The following is a 20,285-nucleotide window of genomic DNA, read 5'->3' as shown; positions in this document are numbered from 1 at the left end:
TGAATAGTACCTGACATGCTCGGAATATGCCCTCTAGTCATGACACCCTCTTCTTCCCACTTAATAAAAAAAAAATCTTTAGGGTGCGCGCCCCCTCTGCATTTTAAGTCTGGCTACGGCCCTGATTCGTTCTAAATGCTGAGATGTTCTGGCTAAAAGAAAAGTTTCACGAAATGTTTTTATTCAAATGGGGCCTCCCTGTCCGTTTAGCATAATGTTATTAAGGGAAAAAATATTGGAGAACGGAGAACATTTTAAGAGACTTTCAGATTGACTTGTGATTCTTTGATTTTGTAACATTATTCGATGCCCACGGTTGTATTGGGGCTTAGGGAAGATTTTAAAGTATAGCCTAGCAGTAAAAATGTTACAAAAAGAAACCTTTTTCTTGTACACATCTTTAAGAGTCTAAATTCTTCTTCTTTTTTTTCGTTTCTCGTTAATAAAAAATTTGTTTTCAAATTCAATATTTCGAAAAGCAAAAGAAAAAATTGCTGTGTGTGTCGTGCAAGGTTCAAGATTACATTGAGAGCAAAATACGGCAGAAAACAAATGAAAATTCAAATGTTTCCTTGAGGCATTACAGTGTGTCATGTTATACAGATATAAAGAGTATATACACGAACGAAAAAACATGTATGGTTAGTAATTTGGAATATTAGCTTTTGTTAACAAAATATTTATTTAGAAAAGAAAATACATTTGAACAAATACAAATGAAAGAAAATCAAATCAAACAAACTAATGATCTTCTTTTCGATTAAAATCCATTATGAATGGCATAGTTGTGTGCAAAGGTATGTAGAGGTGAAATTCTTTACAAAAACAAATTCATCAGAGTTTGCCTCTCCCTCTCTCACCAATTTTTTTTTGTGCAAACAATACAGCAAAAGTAAATGGTACGAATATGTGTAGCAGGGAAAGTATCTTATCAATTTTAATTACTGCATAACTCTCATCCAGAAAACCTTAACCATATATTTCGTGGAATCTTAAAGCACTTAATTTCGAGTTTTCGGTTCTCGCAATTTTTTCCTTTCGGAAAAAGTAATTTTTTTTTGCTGAAAATGAAAATTGGATGATATTTTATGCATGGAAATGGAGCTCATGTATTTAAATAGACACTAATGGTTTCTGAGTTGGTATTTCGGTAATAATAAACTAATTAAAATTATAAACGTACTAAAGATGCAATAAAAAGCCGAACATTCGGCCCAGTATTCATACAAAACAAATACTTTTATCGTATCCATGGTAACTTTTTCTGTTACAGGCGTCAAAACGAAGTTTTTCTCTTGAAAGCTACTAATGGTACGAGGTAGTAATCGTACAGCGAAAAAACCGAATTTCATATCATTGCAGTCAAATGAAACTATGAAGATTTAAGCTTCAGCTGGCTACATTTTAAAGTTTGTTTTCGCATCCACTTTTTAAGAATGAAAATGTATGTTGAACTCATTAGTTTACATTGAACTTGTCGGGGGAGACTTGGCATATATTCCTTGTACTTTTAAGAACACAATAACCCATCGCCACGTTAGGCACTGATATTGTGAGCATATACCACGAAATAAGTTTGTAGCTCGGTATGTGCCATTTAATTAGGGAAGAGGAAAAAAGACTATGATCAAAAAACGATTTATACACGTTTGTATACCTGCACATGTCGCTGTTTGACCGACCGTTAATGAGAAAGTCTGTCATTAACATGCAAACGCACAGCACCAGGATTGTATGCCCCACCTTCAAAGTTTCACCGAAACAACTTGTTTCTGGCACAAACCAATTTGTTATGAATCCAAAATTTACTCTTTTGCTTACTCGAAAAGCGACCGAAACTAACGTGCTAAATGATAAAAAGCTGGAATTTAAATTGTCCACTTCTAAAAAAATTAAACAACCAGACATTTTCAGTGGTTGGTGAACTGAACATGTTTTCAGCAATTTCAAATGCATAGCAAATCGGTGGTGTACTAAGCTAGTTATGAAAGTGATGGAATAGTGTGAGTAATTCGTTCACATGAACCAATTATGCCAGAATCCCGGTAATCTGAAGCATGCTGTTTATATCAGTAATTCAGGGATCAATTTTGAAAATGGAACGTATGATTTGCAATTGTGAGTGTGTGTGCGAGAGTCTATTGTGTTTTTTAATTCGATTAACATTACTGAAGCATTTCAATAAAAAATATAAGCCTCGGCCTTGTGATGAGAGAGTTCGTATGTTTCCGCACGAAAACCACCCAAAAAACCATTTACCATCATCATCATCAAAAGCAAATAGCATAAATAATTGGACAATAAATAATGTCAACAGCTTTTCGTAGATAAACCAACTGTTTTCTCGTTCAAATGATGCTTGTTCATTAAAGCTTGTTGAACCTGATAAAAAACAAATACCATCCCTCTTCTCGTATTTATGTCCCTTTTTTTTAACGCTTATGTATTAAAACATCAATGAACAAAATAAATATGGATGGCATGAATATCTCTACGGCTATATCGTCGTCTATGTATAAATAATGTGAGACTAAAGCTCGCAAAAAAAAGGTGAAAGACCGACTTCATTTAACCATTTCACATAAGTAGTTGATGCAAACCGAGCGTTACGTAACAAAAATAACTGCAGTACTACGATTTCCGATTCGTTTTACTCAACGACACAACGTTTACCTCTAACAATGGAATTTTTATTTACTTATCGTTGCAACAACTCACTAAGTCTCCTATATAATACCCATCCACTTCTATTAATGATTTCCATGAGGTTTTGTTAGTTCGACAACTTGATCAGAGACTTTATATCAATGAAAATTGGAAAAGGTAAATAATTCCTTGTTCTCCTCTCAACGGAAAAAAGTTACACTCCATTCACAGTGGTGTATAGTTTCGTAAAAGGTTTGCGCAATAAATATAGCTCGAATTTTGCACAATCAGGGCCGTAGATACATGGGAGCGACGGTGAGTGCATGAAAATTTTCTCATATTGACTTTCGCCCAAAATGCAATGAAAGGGTACTGAAATTTGACTTCGTGTCGGACAACTGTAATACACTGTAAAAACCCATTTCATACGATATATTACTGAGGGATTTTTTTGAAAGCTATTTTTTAGCGACTTAATGTTCTTATATCCACTTTCAACAAAAATCCCTCACTCTATTTGACAGTTGTCGACTCTGATCCTGATCTTTTTTGCTTGAAGTTTGCTTGAAGCTCATATTGATTTTCGACCAAAATTCATTGCCAATTTTCTCACAAAAATTTATTGCGAACTATTTCGAACAATGTTAAACTTCAATTCAATACGTTTTTCCTAAAAGAAATTCAGAATTGCTTATAGTTCATCTTGAAAAGATGGTCGTACTACGGCCCTGTAACACACGGTATTAATTGGATGGAATGAGTTCTACGACTGTAAATTATAAAAATTGTCTGTAATTCGTATCGATCGTCCTTACAAATGAACTATACAGTCGCTGTAGCTGTGCAATACAATTTGTGGTAGCATTTTAAGTCAATGTAGCACAAAAATTCCGTTATGTTTATTGGAATGGAACGACGTACAGTTTGTACAATTAAAATAATTGCCACGGTCCTTTGAAATTCGATACGATTGTGAGACTATTGGATTACAAGAAAAAGAATTTTAAATAATCTTCGTTATGTGAACGGTAAATGCATTCAAAATTTCAGGTAGTAAACAATTTATTGAAAAGCCCACACAGTTTTCCGTCGTGCGGATCTGACACCTCAAAAATTTGTAACATTTTTTAGCCCCGTACGAAGTACGAAGGGGCTTATAGGATTACGATGCCGTGTGTAATTGATGGAATTCGAAGCAGACGGTAAGGGCAAAGTGTTTGCCTATGTTCATAGATGACGAATCCGCAATAAAAATTTGGGCCGTCTGTCCGTCTGTCCGTCTGTCCGTCTGTCCGTCTGTCCGTCTGTCCGTCTGTCCGTCTGTCCGTCACGTCGATATCTTGAGTAAATCAAATCCGATTTCAAAAATTTTTTTTTTCCCTGAAAGATAGTCAAAATAGTGAGGCTAAGTTCGAAGATGGGCATATTCGGGTCGGCCCTTCGTGAGTTGGAAATTTCTAATTACTGCTACCTCTACAGAACGTTTTTCTTGGTTATGTCAACCCAAGTCTTCGATAATCAAAGCGAATCCGAAATCGACGATTACGAGGTCGACGAAGACGAGGTGTTAAAATCGGACCCTGAAGACAACAATAATTCAGATCTTAACAACACGGTCACTAATTTCGGGAAACTGGTGGTAGAGAAGTACATCGAAGTGAATAACGATCGCAACGCAAGCCTCAGTTCCACTACAGTATTTACGTCGACTGGCATTGAAAAGCCGAACAATAAGCAGATTGTAACGAATAAGGAGCCCGACGGTAGTATAATCACCACTCCTGAACTAGTGTTGAATCAATCCAGTAAAACCGACTGCAAAAGAGGAAGAAGCGCGAACAATACACCATCCGATTCGCCAAATCCAGCCAAAAAACATTGTCCGATTATCAACATGCTTCCATCCATGGCTGATGCCCTCAAAGCTGATGGAGGTGGACACATGGTGGACATCGTATCGCTCAAAGATGGTCATCCGCTAACTAAAGATCAAACCGACCTCATCAAGGAAAGATTGACCACCGAGCTTTTTACTAGAGATAACATCTCAAATATCAAAATCGAACCACCGTACTTCGATGGTACTAAATTGCGCGTTATTTGCGCGAACGTTGACTCGAAAGAATGGCTGCTAGACACAGTTGGCAAGCTCGAGAAAAAAATCGAGGGTATCGAAATCGGTACCAAAGAATTAGGCGTTCCGCCGAAGATGATTACTGTCACTATCACAATGCCAGTCAAAACATACGAACCTCCGGTCCTATTCAGTATCATAACAGCTCAGAATTCTGTCGACACAACTTATTGGCGCTACATGTCGCGCACGAAAGCAACGAACGGCAGACAAACCTGGTTTATTAGTGTAGATGAAACGTCACTAAAGCAACTCAAAGAGTTGGGCTACCGCCCGTATGTCGGGCTGGATCGCATCAAATTCAGTGTGCAGAATGGAAATCAGAAATGAATTGCAGACATTCGTTATCGAATTATTGTTAGCCTTCATAAGTAAATCATTATTACCCGGCAATAAATGGCAGCATACTTATTATCGAGCTTATTATGAGTCTTTCATTATTGAAGTAAAATTTAAGAAAATAAAGGCATCAAGAATAAGAATTTTCGGCCTGCTGGTAAAGACAACGAGGACAAACACTGACTCAGAATTCCGTCTCAAAGGTAAAGTTGTTCTTCTGAATAAACCATCATAACAACCCTTTACAAACCTACCATGCCGCAACGAAATAAAAAATTAGAATTTTACCAAATTAACTTACACAAGTCCGCCACACCCACCGCCGACTTAAATAGGATCCTCAACAAGAAAGTATCATTCATTGCCCTTCTGCAAGAACCTTCCTTTAGATCAGGAAAAATCCAGGGACTTAATAGGAGAAGAGGCAATGTCGTCCATGCAGTAGGTAAAGGCTCCCCTAGAGCTTGTATTTACATCTCAAAAGACTGGACAATACAACCGCTGTACCATCTGTGTACCAGAGATTTAAGTGTAGCTCGTCTAAGAGCTAAAAAATTTGGCAATGACATTGAATTACTGATTAGCTCTGCATACTTTCCATATGATTCCATAGAAAAGCCACCTACAGAAGAATATATGAACTTGATCAACTACTGCAAATCGAATGCAATTCCCCTAATAAGTAGTATCGATGCTAATGCTCATCATCATGCCTGGGGAAGCAAGGACATTAATGAAAGAGGCAAAAGTCTCCTGGAATTCATTCTTTCCTCAGACTTAATGATCAATAATGTAGGATGTAAACCAACATTCGTAATTAAAAACAGATCAGAAGTTCTAGACGTGACATTATCGTCGCCCGACCTGTTCTCGTATATCACGGGATGGAAAGTCACTGACGAAATTCTAACTTCGGACCACAAATGCATCCGGTTTGACCTAGATCTTGATACGCAGCCACCACTTCTCTTCAGAAATCCAGCGGCGACCAACTGGAATACTTTTACTCAAACTCTGCAGAGTAAACTTAGCCCGGAACCTACCAATCTAGTTTTACTTAGTACTGACGATGTAGAAAGAGAAGTGGAAAAAGTTCACGTTGAAATCGTTGATTCATATGAAAATGCATGTCCTCTTCACAAACACAAAGCAGGTCATTCACTACCTTATTATACATCAGAAGACAAAGCATTGAGGTCAAAACTTCGTCGCGCCTTTAACGCAGCAAAATCGCCTTTTAGCAAGGTCACCTGGGACGATTTCTATAAGATTCAACGAGAATACAAAATGGCCCTGAAAAAGAAAGAACGAGTTGGCTGGAAAGTACAATGTACGGCTATTGATAACCTTAGAGACTCGGCCAAAATGTTCAAAATTCTATCAAAGGACCCAGTCCAATTAGTAGGATCTCTACAACTCCAATCAGGTAATTATACTGATACTCTAGACGAAACGTACAGGCATCTTGTAGCCTCGCACTTCCCAGGCAGCAGAATCATCGAAGGTGAAGAACCTCTGCCGGACGTTCCTCTAGGAACAGCCATTCCTAATGATAAACTAATTCAAGAAACAATTACAAATGACAGGTTAACTTGGGCAGTAAACACATTTGCACCGTTCAAGTCACCAGGCGAAGATGGAATTTTTCCTGCTCTAATACAAAAGTCCATTCATCTTTTCGTTAACAGATTACGACAAATCTATTCCGCTTGTCTCCACCTAAAATATGTTCCCAAGAGGTGGAGGGGAACCAGAGTAGCATTCACACCTAAGCCAGGTAACATTGATTACTCCAAAGCGAATAACTTCAGGCCTATTAGTCTGACATCATTCTTCTTGAAAATTTTGGAAAAACTCATTGATCGTTATATTAGGGACGGACCACTAAGTATAAAAAAATTACAACCGCAACAACATGCCTATCAGCTGGGCAAGTCTTGTGAAAACGCACTGCATAATCTACTTACTACTGTAGAAGCTGCGCTACTTACAAATGAATACGCACTGGGATGTTTTATAGATATAGCTGGCGCTTTTAACTATATCACGTACCTCGCGATCGTGAACGCTTGTCGTAAATTCGGTATTGATCCAGGTATCACAGATTGGATCTTTTTTATGCTAAAAAGCAGAATTGTCTTTGTTCGCTACGGTGAGACAAAGCTAACGATTGTAGTCACCAAGGGCAGTCCACAAGGTGGAGTACTCCCCCCTCTCTTATGGTGCATGGTAATTGACGGTCTAATTGAATCACTTAATAGCCGTGGATATCAAACAGAAGGTTTTTCCGATGACTTAGCCACGATCCTAAGAGGCAAGTTCGTACCTACTCTTTGTGATATCCTTCAAGGAGTTCTGAACGAGGTGTCGAAGTGGTGCTTGGAAAATGAACTCGAGGTTAATCCTGGTAAGACTAAAATGATTCTCTTCCGGAAAAGTATAAGAAAAATAGAAGCTATCAGAGTACCAACCATTAACGGTATACCGATCTCATTGGTGGACGAAGTGAAATACCTAGGGGTCATTCTGGACTGCTCATTAAGCTGGATACCCAATATTGATTATCGCATTCACAAGGCTACCATAGCACTTTGGCAATGTAGGAAAGCATATGGCAAATCGTGGGGCCTTTCTCCTAAAGTACTCTATTGGATCTACACTTCGGTTGTTAGACCTATTCTACTCTACGGTTCCTTTCTATGGAACCACAAGTGTTGCCTTAAAAATGTCATAGATAAGCTCAATAAATTTCAACGATTGGCATGCAAAGCTATAACTGGAGCATGGCACTCTGCTCCCACTGCAGCTTTAGAAGTAATTCTCGAACTTACTCCTCTGCACATTCTGATAGAAACAGAGGCACTTTCAGTGCTTAGTAGACTCAAAAGGGACTCTAATATCAAACTTAAAGACGCTGGACATTCAGCAATTTGGTACAGGTCCAAGCAATTTCTTCCAGTCATCCATTTGAAGACGGACTACGTTAACCCAATGTTCAAATTCGAACGCAAATTCACACTAAATATACCTGAAAGATCCCACTGGAAGGATAGCCTACTGCCACTGACAAATGGCATACAATTTTACACAGATGGCTCTTTGATAAATGATCAAGCGGGAGCAGGTGTCTTCTGCGAAGCGCCGAGAGTGGAATTGTCCATTCCGCTAGGTAAATATAGCTCCATTTATTTAGCTGAAATCGCGGGTATACTCAAATGTTGTCATGAAGTCTTAAAGCTTAGAACAGTAAATGAAGTGATTTCAATCTACACAGACAGTCAGGCAGCCATCAAAGCATTTAAATCAGTCAAAATAAGTTCGGCTCTGACCCTGAAGTGCTGGCAATCACTAGATGACATCTCGGTTGATAACCAAGTTAACATCACTTGGGTGCCAGGACACTCGGGCATTATAGGTAACGAAAAAGCAGATGAACTGGCCAAACAAGGGCACAAACTGCTATCGAACTTATCCCTGAACCATTAATAGGAATTCCGCCATCAATTATTAAGCGCGAAATAAACAGATACAAATACATGAAATCTACTAAGTACTGGCATGAACAAGAAGGATGCAAACAATCGAAGAATAATGTTACACTGCGTAAGAACCACTCCAAGTTTCTTCTTAACCTTAGCAGAACTAGGCTGAAAGTTTATGTAGGAGTCATGACGGGTCACTTTGATTTTAACAAGCATCTTACGAATATAGGAAAACGACTGGACTCAGGATGTGATCTATGTGGAGCACACATTGATTCAGCCGACCACTACCTATGCCAATGCCCAGCATTTATCCAGTCCAGGTACAAATGTCTTGGCAATTTTACACTTAGAATCGGTACTATTAAATCACTACACCCAAGGATGTCCTAAGCTACATATGTAGTTCGGGAAGATTCCGGGAAAAGTACGGAGTGTAGTATTCTGGCATAATGACGATACATGGGTGGCACAATGGGTCCACAAGAGGCCTACGTGCATATCTGTTTAAGCAATTGAACAGATGCCCTGTTTAATAAATAAATAAATAATAAATAAGTGATTTAAGGTCTTTTGGTGATATTTATGGCAAAATAAACGATGGAAATGTAAATGACACGGCAAATGATAGGTATTGTTAATACCAATCCAGGAAAAAAAAGTTTTTTAAAATCGGGTGAGTGGACCGTGAGTTAGGGCCTTAGAAGTGAAAAGCTGCTAGGGCCCTATGTGTATTTTACATAGAACTCGAGTAAATTTAATCCGTTTTTCGTAATTTTTGTTTCATTTGGAAGGTAATCGAACGCCGAATAGAAAGTTGTTGAAAAATTATTAAATTTGGGTCCTTGGACTAAGGCCACTACTAGGGCCCTATGTGTATTTTACATTGAACTCGAGTAAATTTCATTCGTTTTTCGTAATTTTTGTGTCATTTGGAAGGTAATCAAAGGCCGAATAGAATGTTGTTGAAAAAAAATTAAATTTGGGTCCTCGGACTAAGGCCGCTACTAGGGCCCTATGCGTATTTTACATACAACTCGAGTAAATTTCATCCGTTTTTCGTAATTTTTGTTTCATTTGAAAGATAATCGAACTCCGAATAGAATGTTGTTGAAAAAAAAATGAAATTTGGGTCCTTGGACTAAGGCCGCTACTAGGGCCCTATGTGTATTTTACATATAACTCGAGCAAATTTAATTCGTTTTTCGTAATTTTTGTTTCATTTGGAAGGTAATCAAAGGCCGAATAGAATGTTGTTGAAAAAAAAATTAAATTTGGGTCCTCGGACTAAGGCCGCTACTAGGGCCCTATGTGTATTTTTCATATAACTCGAGCAAATTTCATCCGTTTTTCGTAATTTTTGTTTCATTTGGAAGGTAATCAAAGGCCGAATAGAATGTTGTTGAAAAAAAATTAAATTTGGGTCCTCGGACTAAGGCCGCTACTAGGGCCCTATGTGTATTTTACATATAACTCGAGCAAATTTCATCCGTTTTTCGTAATTTTTGTTTCATTTGGAAGGTAATCAAAGGCCGAATAGAATGTTGTTGAAAAAAATTAAATTTGGGTCCTCGGACTAAGGCCGCTACTAGGGCCCTATGTGTATTTTACATATAACTCGAGCAAATTTCATCCGTTTTTCGTAATTTTTGTTTCATTTGGAAGGTAATCAAAGGCCGAATAGAATGTAGTTGAAAAATAAATTAAATTTGGATCCTCGGACTGAGGCCGATACTAGGCCCTATGTGTATTTATACTCAATAAATTAAAATTTTAAGGCTATTTGAAATTTTGGTTTTATTTGAAAGGAACGTCGTACGGGGCTTCGTAATTGCGCTATGTGCAATTTCTAAGATGTACACATTCCATAATAATTTTACTTTAACTACTTTAACCGGCGCATAGGCTTACGGTCAAAGTAGGGTGACAGACGCACTAGGGTCACGTACGCAATAGATATACGGGTTTGTACGGGGCTCAGTCGCAGCAAACGCTCCGACTGTTCTGATGGCTCGTTTTTAAACATCCATAACACGCCAGAAGCAAAGTACAATTACGTTAAAGTAAAGGATTTTCTGCCTCCCAAAATGAACATTTATTTTCTGAATGTCGTTTGTTCGACACACACAAAATTCCTCATCGCAACGGCAACATGGATTAGCTGTTGCCCACCCCACTATTGACACACATACTCATCCGAATGTGTAGCACATCATATATAGATATACTGAAATGGTGAAAATATTTCGTTTGATCTATTTATATGTATGGTAGAAGATGATGGCAGAAATATTCATCTCTTTTGAAACTTTGGCTTTCAAATTTCGACAACAAAAATGTTAATTGAAAACGTTCATGTACGGAAAATATGAAAAGTTTTCGAATAAACTTCTGGTCATTTTAGATTTTCCATTTACGATATTCAATTGCGAAAATCTGTTATTGGTAGAGCAACGAAAGGAGCACGGATATGGGTTGAGAAGCAACGGTCGGTTATAGCGATTTTGTTCGAAAAAGAATCAACCGATTTTTTTAAATTATTGTGCATCTCAGATTAATTAATGGAGAAATTCTTAAAAATATTGATCGCACTTTTTGATGCTATGAATTCAACGATATAATTGGAACATGAAAATAAATGTAAAATTAGAAAAACTTTCAACTTACGGAAATATGTCTGCCTCGCTGCCGGGAAAACTAATTCTTGGTGATAACGGTGACCGATGTCGCTTCAGCATCATATCATGTAAGCCGGGCGGAGCATGTATAGGACTTAAAATAGTCAATTTTCGATTCGGTGGTGCTAACAGTCCACCGGACAATGTCAGTTGAGTTCGTATTCCCGTCGACAATTTCGACATTTCAATTGTCTCAGCGGACTTCGATATCAATATGGACGATTGCTGCAATCCTTTCGACGTGTGTTCGACACACAAAGTTCCTTGTTCGTTTCCGTCATCGATCTGTGTCGATGCACTGCGGATGCATTTTTCATGCTTGGAACCGGATGTGATGGCACTGGTGCCGGTCTCCGAATGAGCCGATGTTGATCGAACGAATTGACGGACATGTTTCTGTTGCGCTGTCAGAAACGTAGCACCATGAGATGACGATGTGGAATCCGGATGTTGTAGGAAGCTTTGAAATTTTCCTTTTGTTGTTGTTGATTTCTGTTGGACATGTTTTTCGCTGGTAACGATGTTGGCACTGGACTGAGCTTTGTGCTGTTGAATTAATGAGCTGGTTGACGAAACGGACGACTGTTCAACCACTGTACTGGAAGTACTTGACTGTAAGCTGTGACTGCGAGTACTATGTGAAATACTGCGACTTGTCACTGACACTTTACTCTCTTCTTCCGAATCACCGGGAGCGGTTACTATGTATTGAGGTGCCTCGTCAACAGACATTATTGTTAGTTACGATCTTTAATCATCGAACACTTTGAGCAGAATTTATGGATTTTTATTCACTTAGTACAGTATTTGTCTAGCACATTTAATCCTAAGACAAAGGAATACACAAGATCATGAGATTATGTTCTTTTCACTAAATGTCCGTACTGTTAGAAGCAATTGTTTAGTGGAGTTGTTTTTCTTTGGATAAGGGATATTCAGTGCAAAAAGATTTTTCTCTTTTATTTTTCCTTTTTAGGAAAGAAAAACTGTGTACACAACACTGAACATGCCTTATCCAATTATCAAGTTTTGGTAGAGCTCCGTTATTTTGTTAGGTTTAATTGGGTGTTGTTTACTTCTAAAGTGGTACACACGGTACGAACATGTTGCTATGAAGGTATGAATCTGAATATTACGAAGTGAACTTCTACATAATAATTATGCTCGGACCAATTGTTTAGCATATTGTACTGTTATACACGTTTTTATCACTATTTTTTATGGTGTTGCCACTGGCTTTAACTATGATTAAAATATTTTGTTTTTGTTTTTGTTTTTGTGAAAAGGCAGAGACAATTTTTGGGAAAAGTTTTTTTTTTCCTTTTTTTCTCACATTTTCCAACACTTTTTCCATATTTTCCTAAAGATATCCATATCTTTCCAAATATAAATTTTGGGAAAATTAGGAAAAAATGGGAAAATGTTTTCCTAAGAATAGTCCCTGAAACTGATGTTCATGGAACACTTTTCGGATTGTTTGTTTTATTTGTTTCTCATTATTATTGTTTTCCTTTTTTTTTTGCCGTCGACATATTTGCTTTTAAGTTGACGCACAACATTTATTAATGAAAAGCTACAATGGATGGCTACCATATTGCATATGAAATTTAAACATTTGTATGGAATCCAACAGTGAAGTGAGATAAGAAAGTTTTCACATCCCAGTTTGACAATATTTTAATGGTATAAATTCATTTTCAACTATATATAGTTGCGGAGTGATGCAAGGTTAACATTGATAAAAATAAAAGCAGTGGAAAATGCTGACTCAATCCAATATTTTTTTTTTCCTAGAAACTTTTACGCTATAATTGGAGTAACGCCATAAAGGCAATGATAGTTCAAAATTAAAATAACATCCTGGTACTCTCCAGTTACTTCACATCAAATTTTTTTCTTTGTTGAAGTTTGGCTTTACTGCGTCAAACCTATTTATGATTAAAAATTCTGTTTGTTTTTACAACTGCCATAACATGTATGCATTATGCATGTATGCATAGCACTTGCAACAAAGTCTCATGTGTATGTGTATGCAAAAATTGTATGATGAATAATAAACAGAGAAATTAGTTTACCATTTATGATTAGCTGAAGCGGCTGAAGCGTTAGTAATGACAACAAAATCGAAACAAACAAACACACCCATACACACCGTAACCGTAAAAACAGCGACACAAAAGTTTGATTTTGTGTTAATTTCGCTTGCACTACGCTCAAAGCGTATAATAGGGAATAAACTTTTCATTAGCAACAACGCCCATTTATTCAAATTTAAACTCGATAAATGCCGTCAAGCTCTTCCATTTCTCGTTCAAGCATCCCCGCTTTTGTTTGTTATGTTTTCAAATGAAAGCTTCAAGCTTATTCTGCTACATTCGTTTGTATTCAGCAAAATTTTATCATTTAATTTGGTTGGCTGATTTTGCAATTTATTTCTTCAAAAAAAAAAAAAAAAAATGTTTTTGTTAGCAAAAGTGACAGAGTACATTACCGAAACTAGGTATGTGCCAGTATAAATCCGCATTAAATGTTTCAAAAATGTATACACTTAATGGAGAATTACCGAAATGAGAATGTGCATTCAACGGAGATTATGAACGTAACCAAAAGATGGAAGGGAAACATTTTATTATCAAGCATTTTGCCTGGAGGCTGGAGGTCTACAACACTGTTTGTATACTCGAATACAACATGAAAACATTAAAAGAAATTAATTTTTGGCCCAGCAAAATTACTGTGAAGTTGAGTGAATTGATTTTCTAGAAAACCCCGAACATTTATTCATGATTGTTGCAATAAAATTAAATAAAACTCTGACGTAACTTTGCTAGTCTAACTTACATACATTATAGCACTTCATACACTTGTCTTTGCGCAATAAAAAGCTGAAAAATTATGCTTTTTACGTGGTAGGTGATTCGTATGCATAACAGTAAAGAAAAGTACCCGGGTGGAGCAGTTAAACTTTTTCTTTTAGAAATTAATTTTCCAAATGCGTAGTCATGATATTCTAGCTTTCACATCGTGAGATTCCTACCTACACGAATAGAAGAGGAAACAACATTCATTTTTACATAAGTTTTAGAAATTGGAACAAACACGATTTAGAACGTTCTCTGAAACGGTTAAACATCGGATGTGTTTGGGAAGTTCCTATTTAAGTTCGAATATTCTTCATCCGTACAAAAATTGTTGTACTATGTTTCTTTTTGGTTATCGGGTTTCGGGCTTCGTACGACCGAGTTGCAAACATTATAGCTGCGATCGCCATTTTCAGCCCAAGCTAAAGTGCAATGCAAAGGTGTAGACTAGGGGAAACGACCTTATTGATCATCGTAGTCCCGACGCCAGGCAAGTATGGACATTATTTCATCAATGTCACCTATTTCCAACTTATACTCTTTCTGAATCGACTTCGCACCAAAGACTGTTTTTGGGAAAATATTTTCTCAAGTTTTAATAAATTTACTCACATCCGAGTATTCAGTCCTTTACCTCGGAGCTTTTCAGTCCAGTTTTGCTTATATTTCCAGACTTTGACATTCATTTGTTGTAACCATTCTAGAACGCTCGGTTCGAGAAAAACTATCTCTCAATAAAGTATAATTTAGAAAGAGAAAATGATGTAAGTACTCAACAAATGGAAAACTAGGATTTTTAGCTAATATAAAAAAAAAACAAATTCTCATTTGAAGAGAATCTCTGCCATTTAAATATCGTATGGTAACATTTTGTTCGAAAGACGCAACGTAAACTTCAAATCCAATTATTTCACGAGTAACAACATTTTGCAACGATGAACTTTCAGCTCAGCTTATCTTCAATTTGAAACAAAGAAGTGACACCTTTCAAAAGGAAAATGCAGGTGGAATTTTGTGTGAGCGCACAAATCTCATTACAAAGTCAGACCCAGTGATTATTGCAGCATCAAAATCGGATTAAGTGCACATCTTATAGTATTTTCGTGATGTGATTTTGAAATTATTTTCATGGTATAACAAACTACGCCTTCTTGTGTTTCATGTGTAGTGAATCGTGACTATTGGAACGCTGTGATTGTACGTACAATACAATACACATAAGTTTTCTAAACGTGTTTCAAATGTTAAATTTCCATCTCAATAACTACAGCAACTCTATCTCCATGTTGTAAGTGAAACGTGGCCGAATACGCTTAGGCAATAAACCAATCTTTAAAAAAGTTTTCACACTAATAGCACGTCTGTCTACCTTTATTACAGAAATCGAATACAAGTTTAACAGGTGAAAAAGATACCATTTGAACTTCAAAGAAGCAACAATCATTTATACAGAAATGCCTCGTCACTCTCACGCACCACACACACTACAGATTAGATCTCATTTTCGTCTTGTTTGATTACGTCCTTGTTTGGACATTGTTGTTTTGATGATTTTATAGGTGTCGGCCTGGAATCCCACCAGTCAAAATACCAATGTCTAAACGATTCAATACGTTATTTAACTCGCGAGGCTTGCCGAAATTAAAAATTACCACAAATGTCATAATGAAGGTCCCTGGGATGCTGCGAGTTTGAAGTTTTATACACCCTGAGTGTACGATGAGATGTACTAATTGAATCCGTGAAATTGGTCCCGGAAATTTTCTAAAATACATCGGATGCATAAGTCCATGGCTATAGTGTGTACGAATATCTCGTCTCGGCACCCAAAACAGTCGATTTTTTACACCTGAGACATTTACTATAAGACATACATGCACGTGATTATTTGGAATGCTTAGATGACAAACCTCAGGGAGTTATTTTTACTCCTTAATCAATAAATGGTAAGGCTGTGTAACAACAACGTGACATTAAAACCGTTTTAGCAGTTTTTCCCAAAAGAGCTTTCCTTCACGAGTAGGACGAGTACATTTACTCTACTTGGTTAGCAAAGTTTTAATTTAGATTGCCATTTGAACATCAAACAATGAAATGTGTTGCAGTTAAAATAACGGATGTGTGATACTCTGATATTTAGTTTTTCAATTAAATTTTCATTTTATGTAACGTTCGCAATTAATTCTGTTATCTGGACACTGGATGTCATAGCAGGTCTTTACGTAAAATGACACACATGGTGAAAAGGATGCCATTTTAATTCAATAAAACAAATTTAGTGCAAAAGAAGAGTTACATACAAGGCAATGTTTTCCAGATAGTGGTCACTTTAGAGCTTCATAATTTTACAGAAGTTGTACTAAGTAGATTTACCGTCGATGCTGACGTGTAAGTAACACATGTGTGTAATTTCATAGCAGACCGAATGGATCATTCTGCATTTTGCCATATTTGTTTTCCAAAGACTATTTTGTGGCTGAAAATGCAACGTATGGTATGTTCTTTTGTTGAAGAGCTAGTATGTCTTTATTTGGAATTGTGCACAATAAAATGTTGAATGTCAAAAACTTGAACAGTAGTTTCGGACGAATAAAAGAGTGAAACTCTTCACCCGCAGGAAAGGTGCACTGTACATTGGCTTAATACTTTTCGTATTTTCTGAAGCTTAACTTTGATAGAGATGTTCTTAGACCCTAAATATATGAATGGTAAAAAGAAAAGTAAAATGGACGCGTTATGCAAGAACAGAGGAAGTACGACAGTGACCCTTTAATTTCGTTACACATACGTTTGAGGTTTTTGATTCGAACATAAAACCCTTAAAGTGATTCGAGCAGTGAAAATTTTCAGAAATTTTTCAAGAGTTTCGAGAATTTCAAGATTTATTGAGAAGTTCGAGAACTTGTAGAACTCAAATTCTTGAATTTATCGAAATTCTTAATTCGAAAATTTTCAAGAATCACTAGCCCATGATTTCTGTATTGATATAGGTTTGTTCCAAGTAACTGTAAACACGAAATTTGACTGACCGAACGAACACGATTTCATCCACAGAGCTCGGTTTTCATACAAATATTGTTGAGGTTATGTCTCTATGGATGAAATTTGACAGTAATTTGACAGTACGTATGGCATTGGAACAGACCTATTGATTTAGCGATATTTGTCTTCTGAACCGAGTCAACAATATGGAGCCATCTCCCCCCTATTGGTTCTATAGTCGATGCAGTTAGTTTTGTTAGCTAATTTTAAGTTTTGACTGTGGGCGCTAGAACATACGGTCAAATTTATGACAAATGCCGCTAAATTTGGAGTAGGATTATGTGGTATCCACACATAAATCTAGCTTCACAATGTAACGGTTTTCTACTTTTAGTCTAGGTTTTTCCAAAGTCACTTGAACATAAACAAAAGGGGACCAACGACAAAAGATTTTCCGAATCTAAAATATTCTCAAACATCCAACAATAGACCGTGAACAATGTGCTGAATCGAATTGGAGAAAAAATGTATCTCGAATCACATCAATTTTCAACGAAATATAAAAGCAAATAAACGAACAAAATTTATTATGTCCGACTTTTCATTCATGCTCATGCCCGGCACGATTTTACTGAAAAATAAATAATTTGGGTCATAAATATTGACGTAGTTCACTATCTCTGTGTCTTGTGCAACGGAATTGATTTGATATCCACCAGAATTTATCCAAAAATCGGTGTAGGATTTGTTTAAATTAAAAAAAAAAACTAAATTAATAGTAAGCAATCAAATGGAGACTTTTTAAAATAAATTGCGTGTGAAAATGTGTGCTACAAAAGCCAACATGCCAATTACTTTCGTTATTCCAACCAATTTTTTTATTTTTTGATTTCTTCATCGACTTTTGTGTAAGTCATGTATTTTCGGCTCATAAATATGCTAATTGCCGAAGTTAAATCTGCCGAAAAATGTGTGTGTTTATAAATTTGTCTTGGCTACATTGTGTTTAGCGTTTATTTACACACATACGCAACGAACACAATCTTTTATCAATTCATTTACCTGGTCAGAACGATAACCAGATCAACGGATGTTATTTTAAAATTAACAAATAAAATAAAATATTCCGTTAGATCTAATTTAGAACTACACTCGGTTTGTTGATTGGTAGACAAATAAAGTACTTCGTGCACACAAAGAACGGTGGCAAAATTCTCGACCGAGAAATGGTACATTTCCAAGTTACATTCCCTTTAATCGATGTTTTTGAAAGAAAAAAACAACAAACAAAACTTGACCCAAAATTAAGCTGTTCGAAAATTGAAAAAGTTACACGCTATATGCTTTTTCCAAATACACCATGTAACTGTCCCACAGAGATAATATTTTTATTTTTTATCTCTGGTTGCAGATGCTACTAATATTTCAATCTGATATATTTTTCGGTCGTTTTTGTCTATGGATGTACGCGGCGGGTGTACCACTTTACCATAAAAATTGTCGTAAAATACCATCGATGTTAGGCAATTGCCGAAGACAATTAAAAGTTACTATAAACAGAAAAACGTTGTTGCCGAAAACTAACTCAGAAAATTAAAAAACGAGTCGATGTTTTTGAACGACAATAAAAATTGTTCTAAGTTACGGTTACGCCACTTACGCCATCTAATTTTTCACAAGCATCGTGTAGACATTAATAGACATTGAAAAAGTATGAGTTTTTTTGGCAATATTCTCCGAGTTTTCATGTTTTACTGCACTTCAAACATGCGAGAGATTTATTTTTCCTTTGATCGTATGGGAAAACTAAACTGTTTTTAATGTTGAACCTTCGTTGTCTTTGTATTCAATGCATACCAAAGAAAAGAAAAACAATTTCGAAGCCATTGAAACATAAAATTAACTTTAGAATTTTATGAAATTTTTTAGTTTGATCAAACATCAAACCGTTAAAGCTATGAATATGAAAAGTGAAATATTTTGACAGTAATTGCAATATCTCATGAAAGAAAACCGAGTTTGATTAAAAGCGAATGCCATTATTCAAATTGCCAGCAATGATGTGAACGGATATACAGTCAAACCAAGTCTAGTGTTTTCAGATGTGCTAGTGTTTTGATCAGCTGGCCCACAAACACCATAGCACTCTTAGTATGCAATCCATAAACAAGCTACACACAGTATTTGCTAAGTTGATGTCGTATTTGTATAGACATTAGTTTATAGTGAATAGTTAAAGGCAGAAAGTGGACATGTCTAATTAGAGAATTAAAAGGAAAATTAAATTCATATATTTAGCTTCTTTTTAAACAAGCTGACAGGCTGCTATTGACATTGTCAGTCTATTCAAAGCTCAGCTAAAATAAAATTTCTTATAATTGCATTTTCTGCATTTTACAATTATAGTTCAACCATGTCTACGTTTGCTTCTGCTGTTTCACCAACTGGTCCACTCATACCGACACACTGTTTATACGGATTTCATAGTCATATAAAATCATATAATCACGCGCATATGAGTGGACCAGCTGGTAAGACAAGTAAAGGAAACTTAGTTTGTGTTATCATTCTACAGTAAAAACTAACAGAGAGCGTGTGTTTGAGGCTGATGGTAATGCATCTTGATAGAACATAGAAAATTCTTATGATAAAAATTCATCTATTCTCTTCGTCTGAAGAATCGACATCGGCACGACCATAAAACGATTTAAATAATGAAATTTTTGTACTTTACATTCACGCCAAGTCTTTCATACTGTAGTCGAATTGGTTTACTAGTATATATTCATATCTACTCCCGCAAAGCTCACAACTTTTGTTTTTTAAATTATTATACAGTTAAAAAGCAGCGATAGTAGAAGAAGGTACACAGCGAAATATTGTTTTACAAAAATGAGTATGCACGTACACGTACACGTACAATTCCAATTAGTCGAGATGAAAATCATATTCCGTATATTTGAACACGAAATTCAATCTCCACCGAAAAAAGCGAGGAAAATGTACACGATGGAGTCGTATATTTATTCGGTTAGTTTACAGATACATATTTTCACTGTATCAACCACCTGGTTTTCGTTTGTGATAAATGTTAAAGGTGATTTCGAATGTCTTTGTTTTCGTATCTAATCGAAAATAAAACCGAGTGTTTACACACAGTCAG

At 36.3% G+C, this 20,285-nt stretch overlaps 1 protein-coding gene and 1 non-coding gene across 7 annotated transcripts in view; both read right to left on the bottom strand.

Moving 5' to 3' along the window:
• The window catches only part of LOC119067177 (cAMP-specific 3',5'-cyclic phosphodiesterase), a 224,503-nt gene that overhangs the window by 72,754 nt on the left and 131,464 nt on the right, over window positions 1-20,285 (bottom strand). Inside the window, exon 2 of one of the 6 annotated variants that reach the window (XM_037169990.1) lies at window positions 11,269-12,163. The exons of 3 other annotated variants lie outside the window; for them this stretch is intronic. In XM_037169990.1, the coding sequence (XP_037025885.1) occupies window positions 11,269-12,011 (743 nt within the window). In that variant the 5' untranslated portion in view covers window positions 12,012-12,163. Of the gene's footprint in view, window positions 1-11,268; window positions 12,451-20,285 lie in introns of those variants that run through there. 2 more of the 6 variants (XM_037169991.1, XM_037169992.1) reach the window with 2 other exon arrangements.
• On the bottom strand, window positions 14,507-14,638 carry LOC119067607. Its single transcript, XR_005085972.1, has one exon. It is a non-coding gene; the product is annotated as a U1 spliceosomal RNA (small nuclear RNA).

The sequence above is a fragment of the Bradysia coprophila genome (genome assembly GCF_014529535.1).
Source record: "Bradysia coprophila strain Holo2 chromosome X unlocalized genomic scaffold, BU_Bcop_v1 contig_12, whole genome shotgun sequence".
In the NCBI taxonomy this organism is placed as follows: Eukaryota; Metazoa; Arthropoda; class Insecta; order Diptera; family Sciaridae; genus Bradysia; species Bradysia coprophila.
Note: the sequence above shows the minus strand (reverse complement) of the source record. Positions and strands in the feature narration are given on the sequence as shown.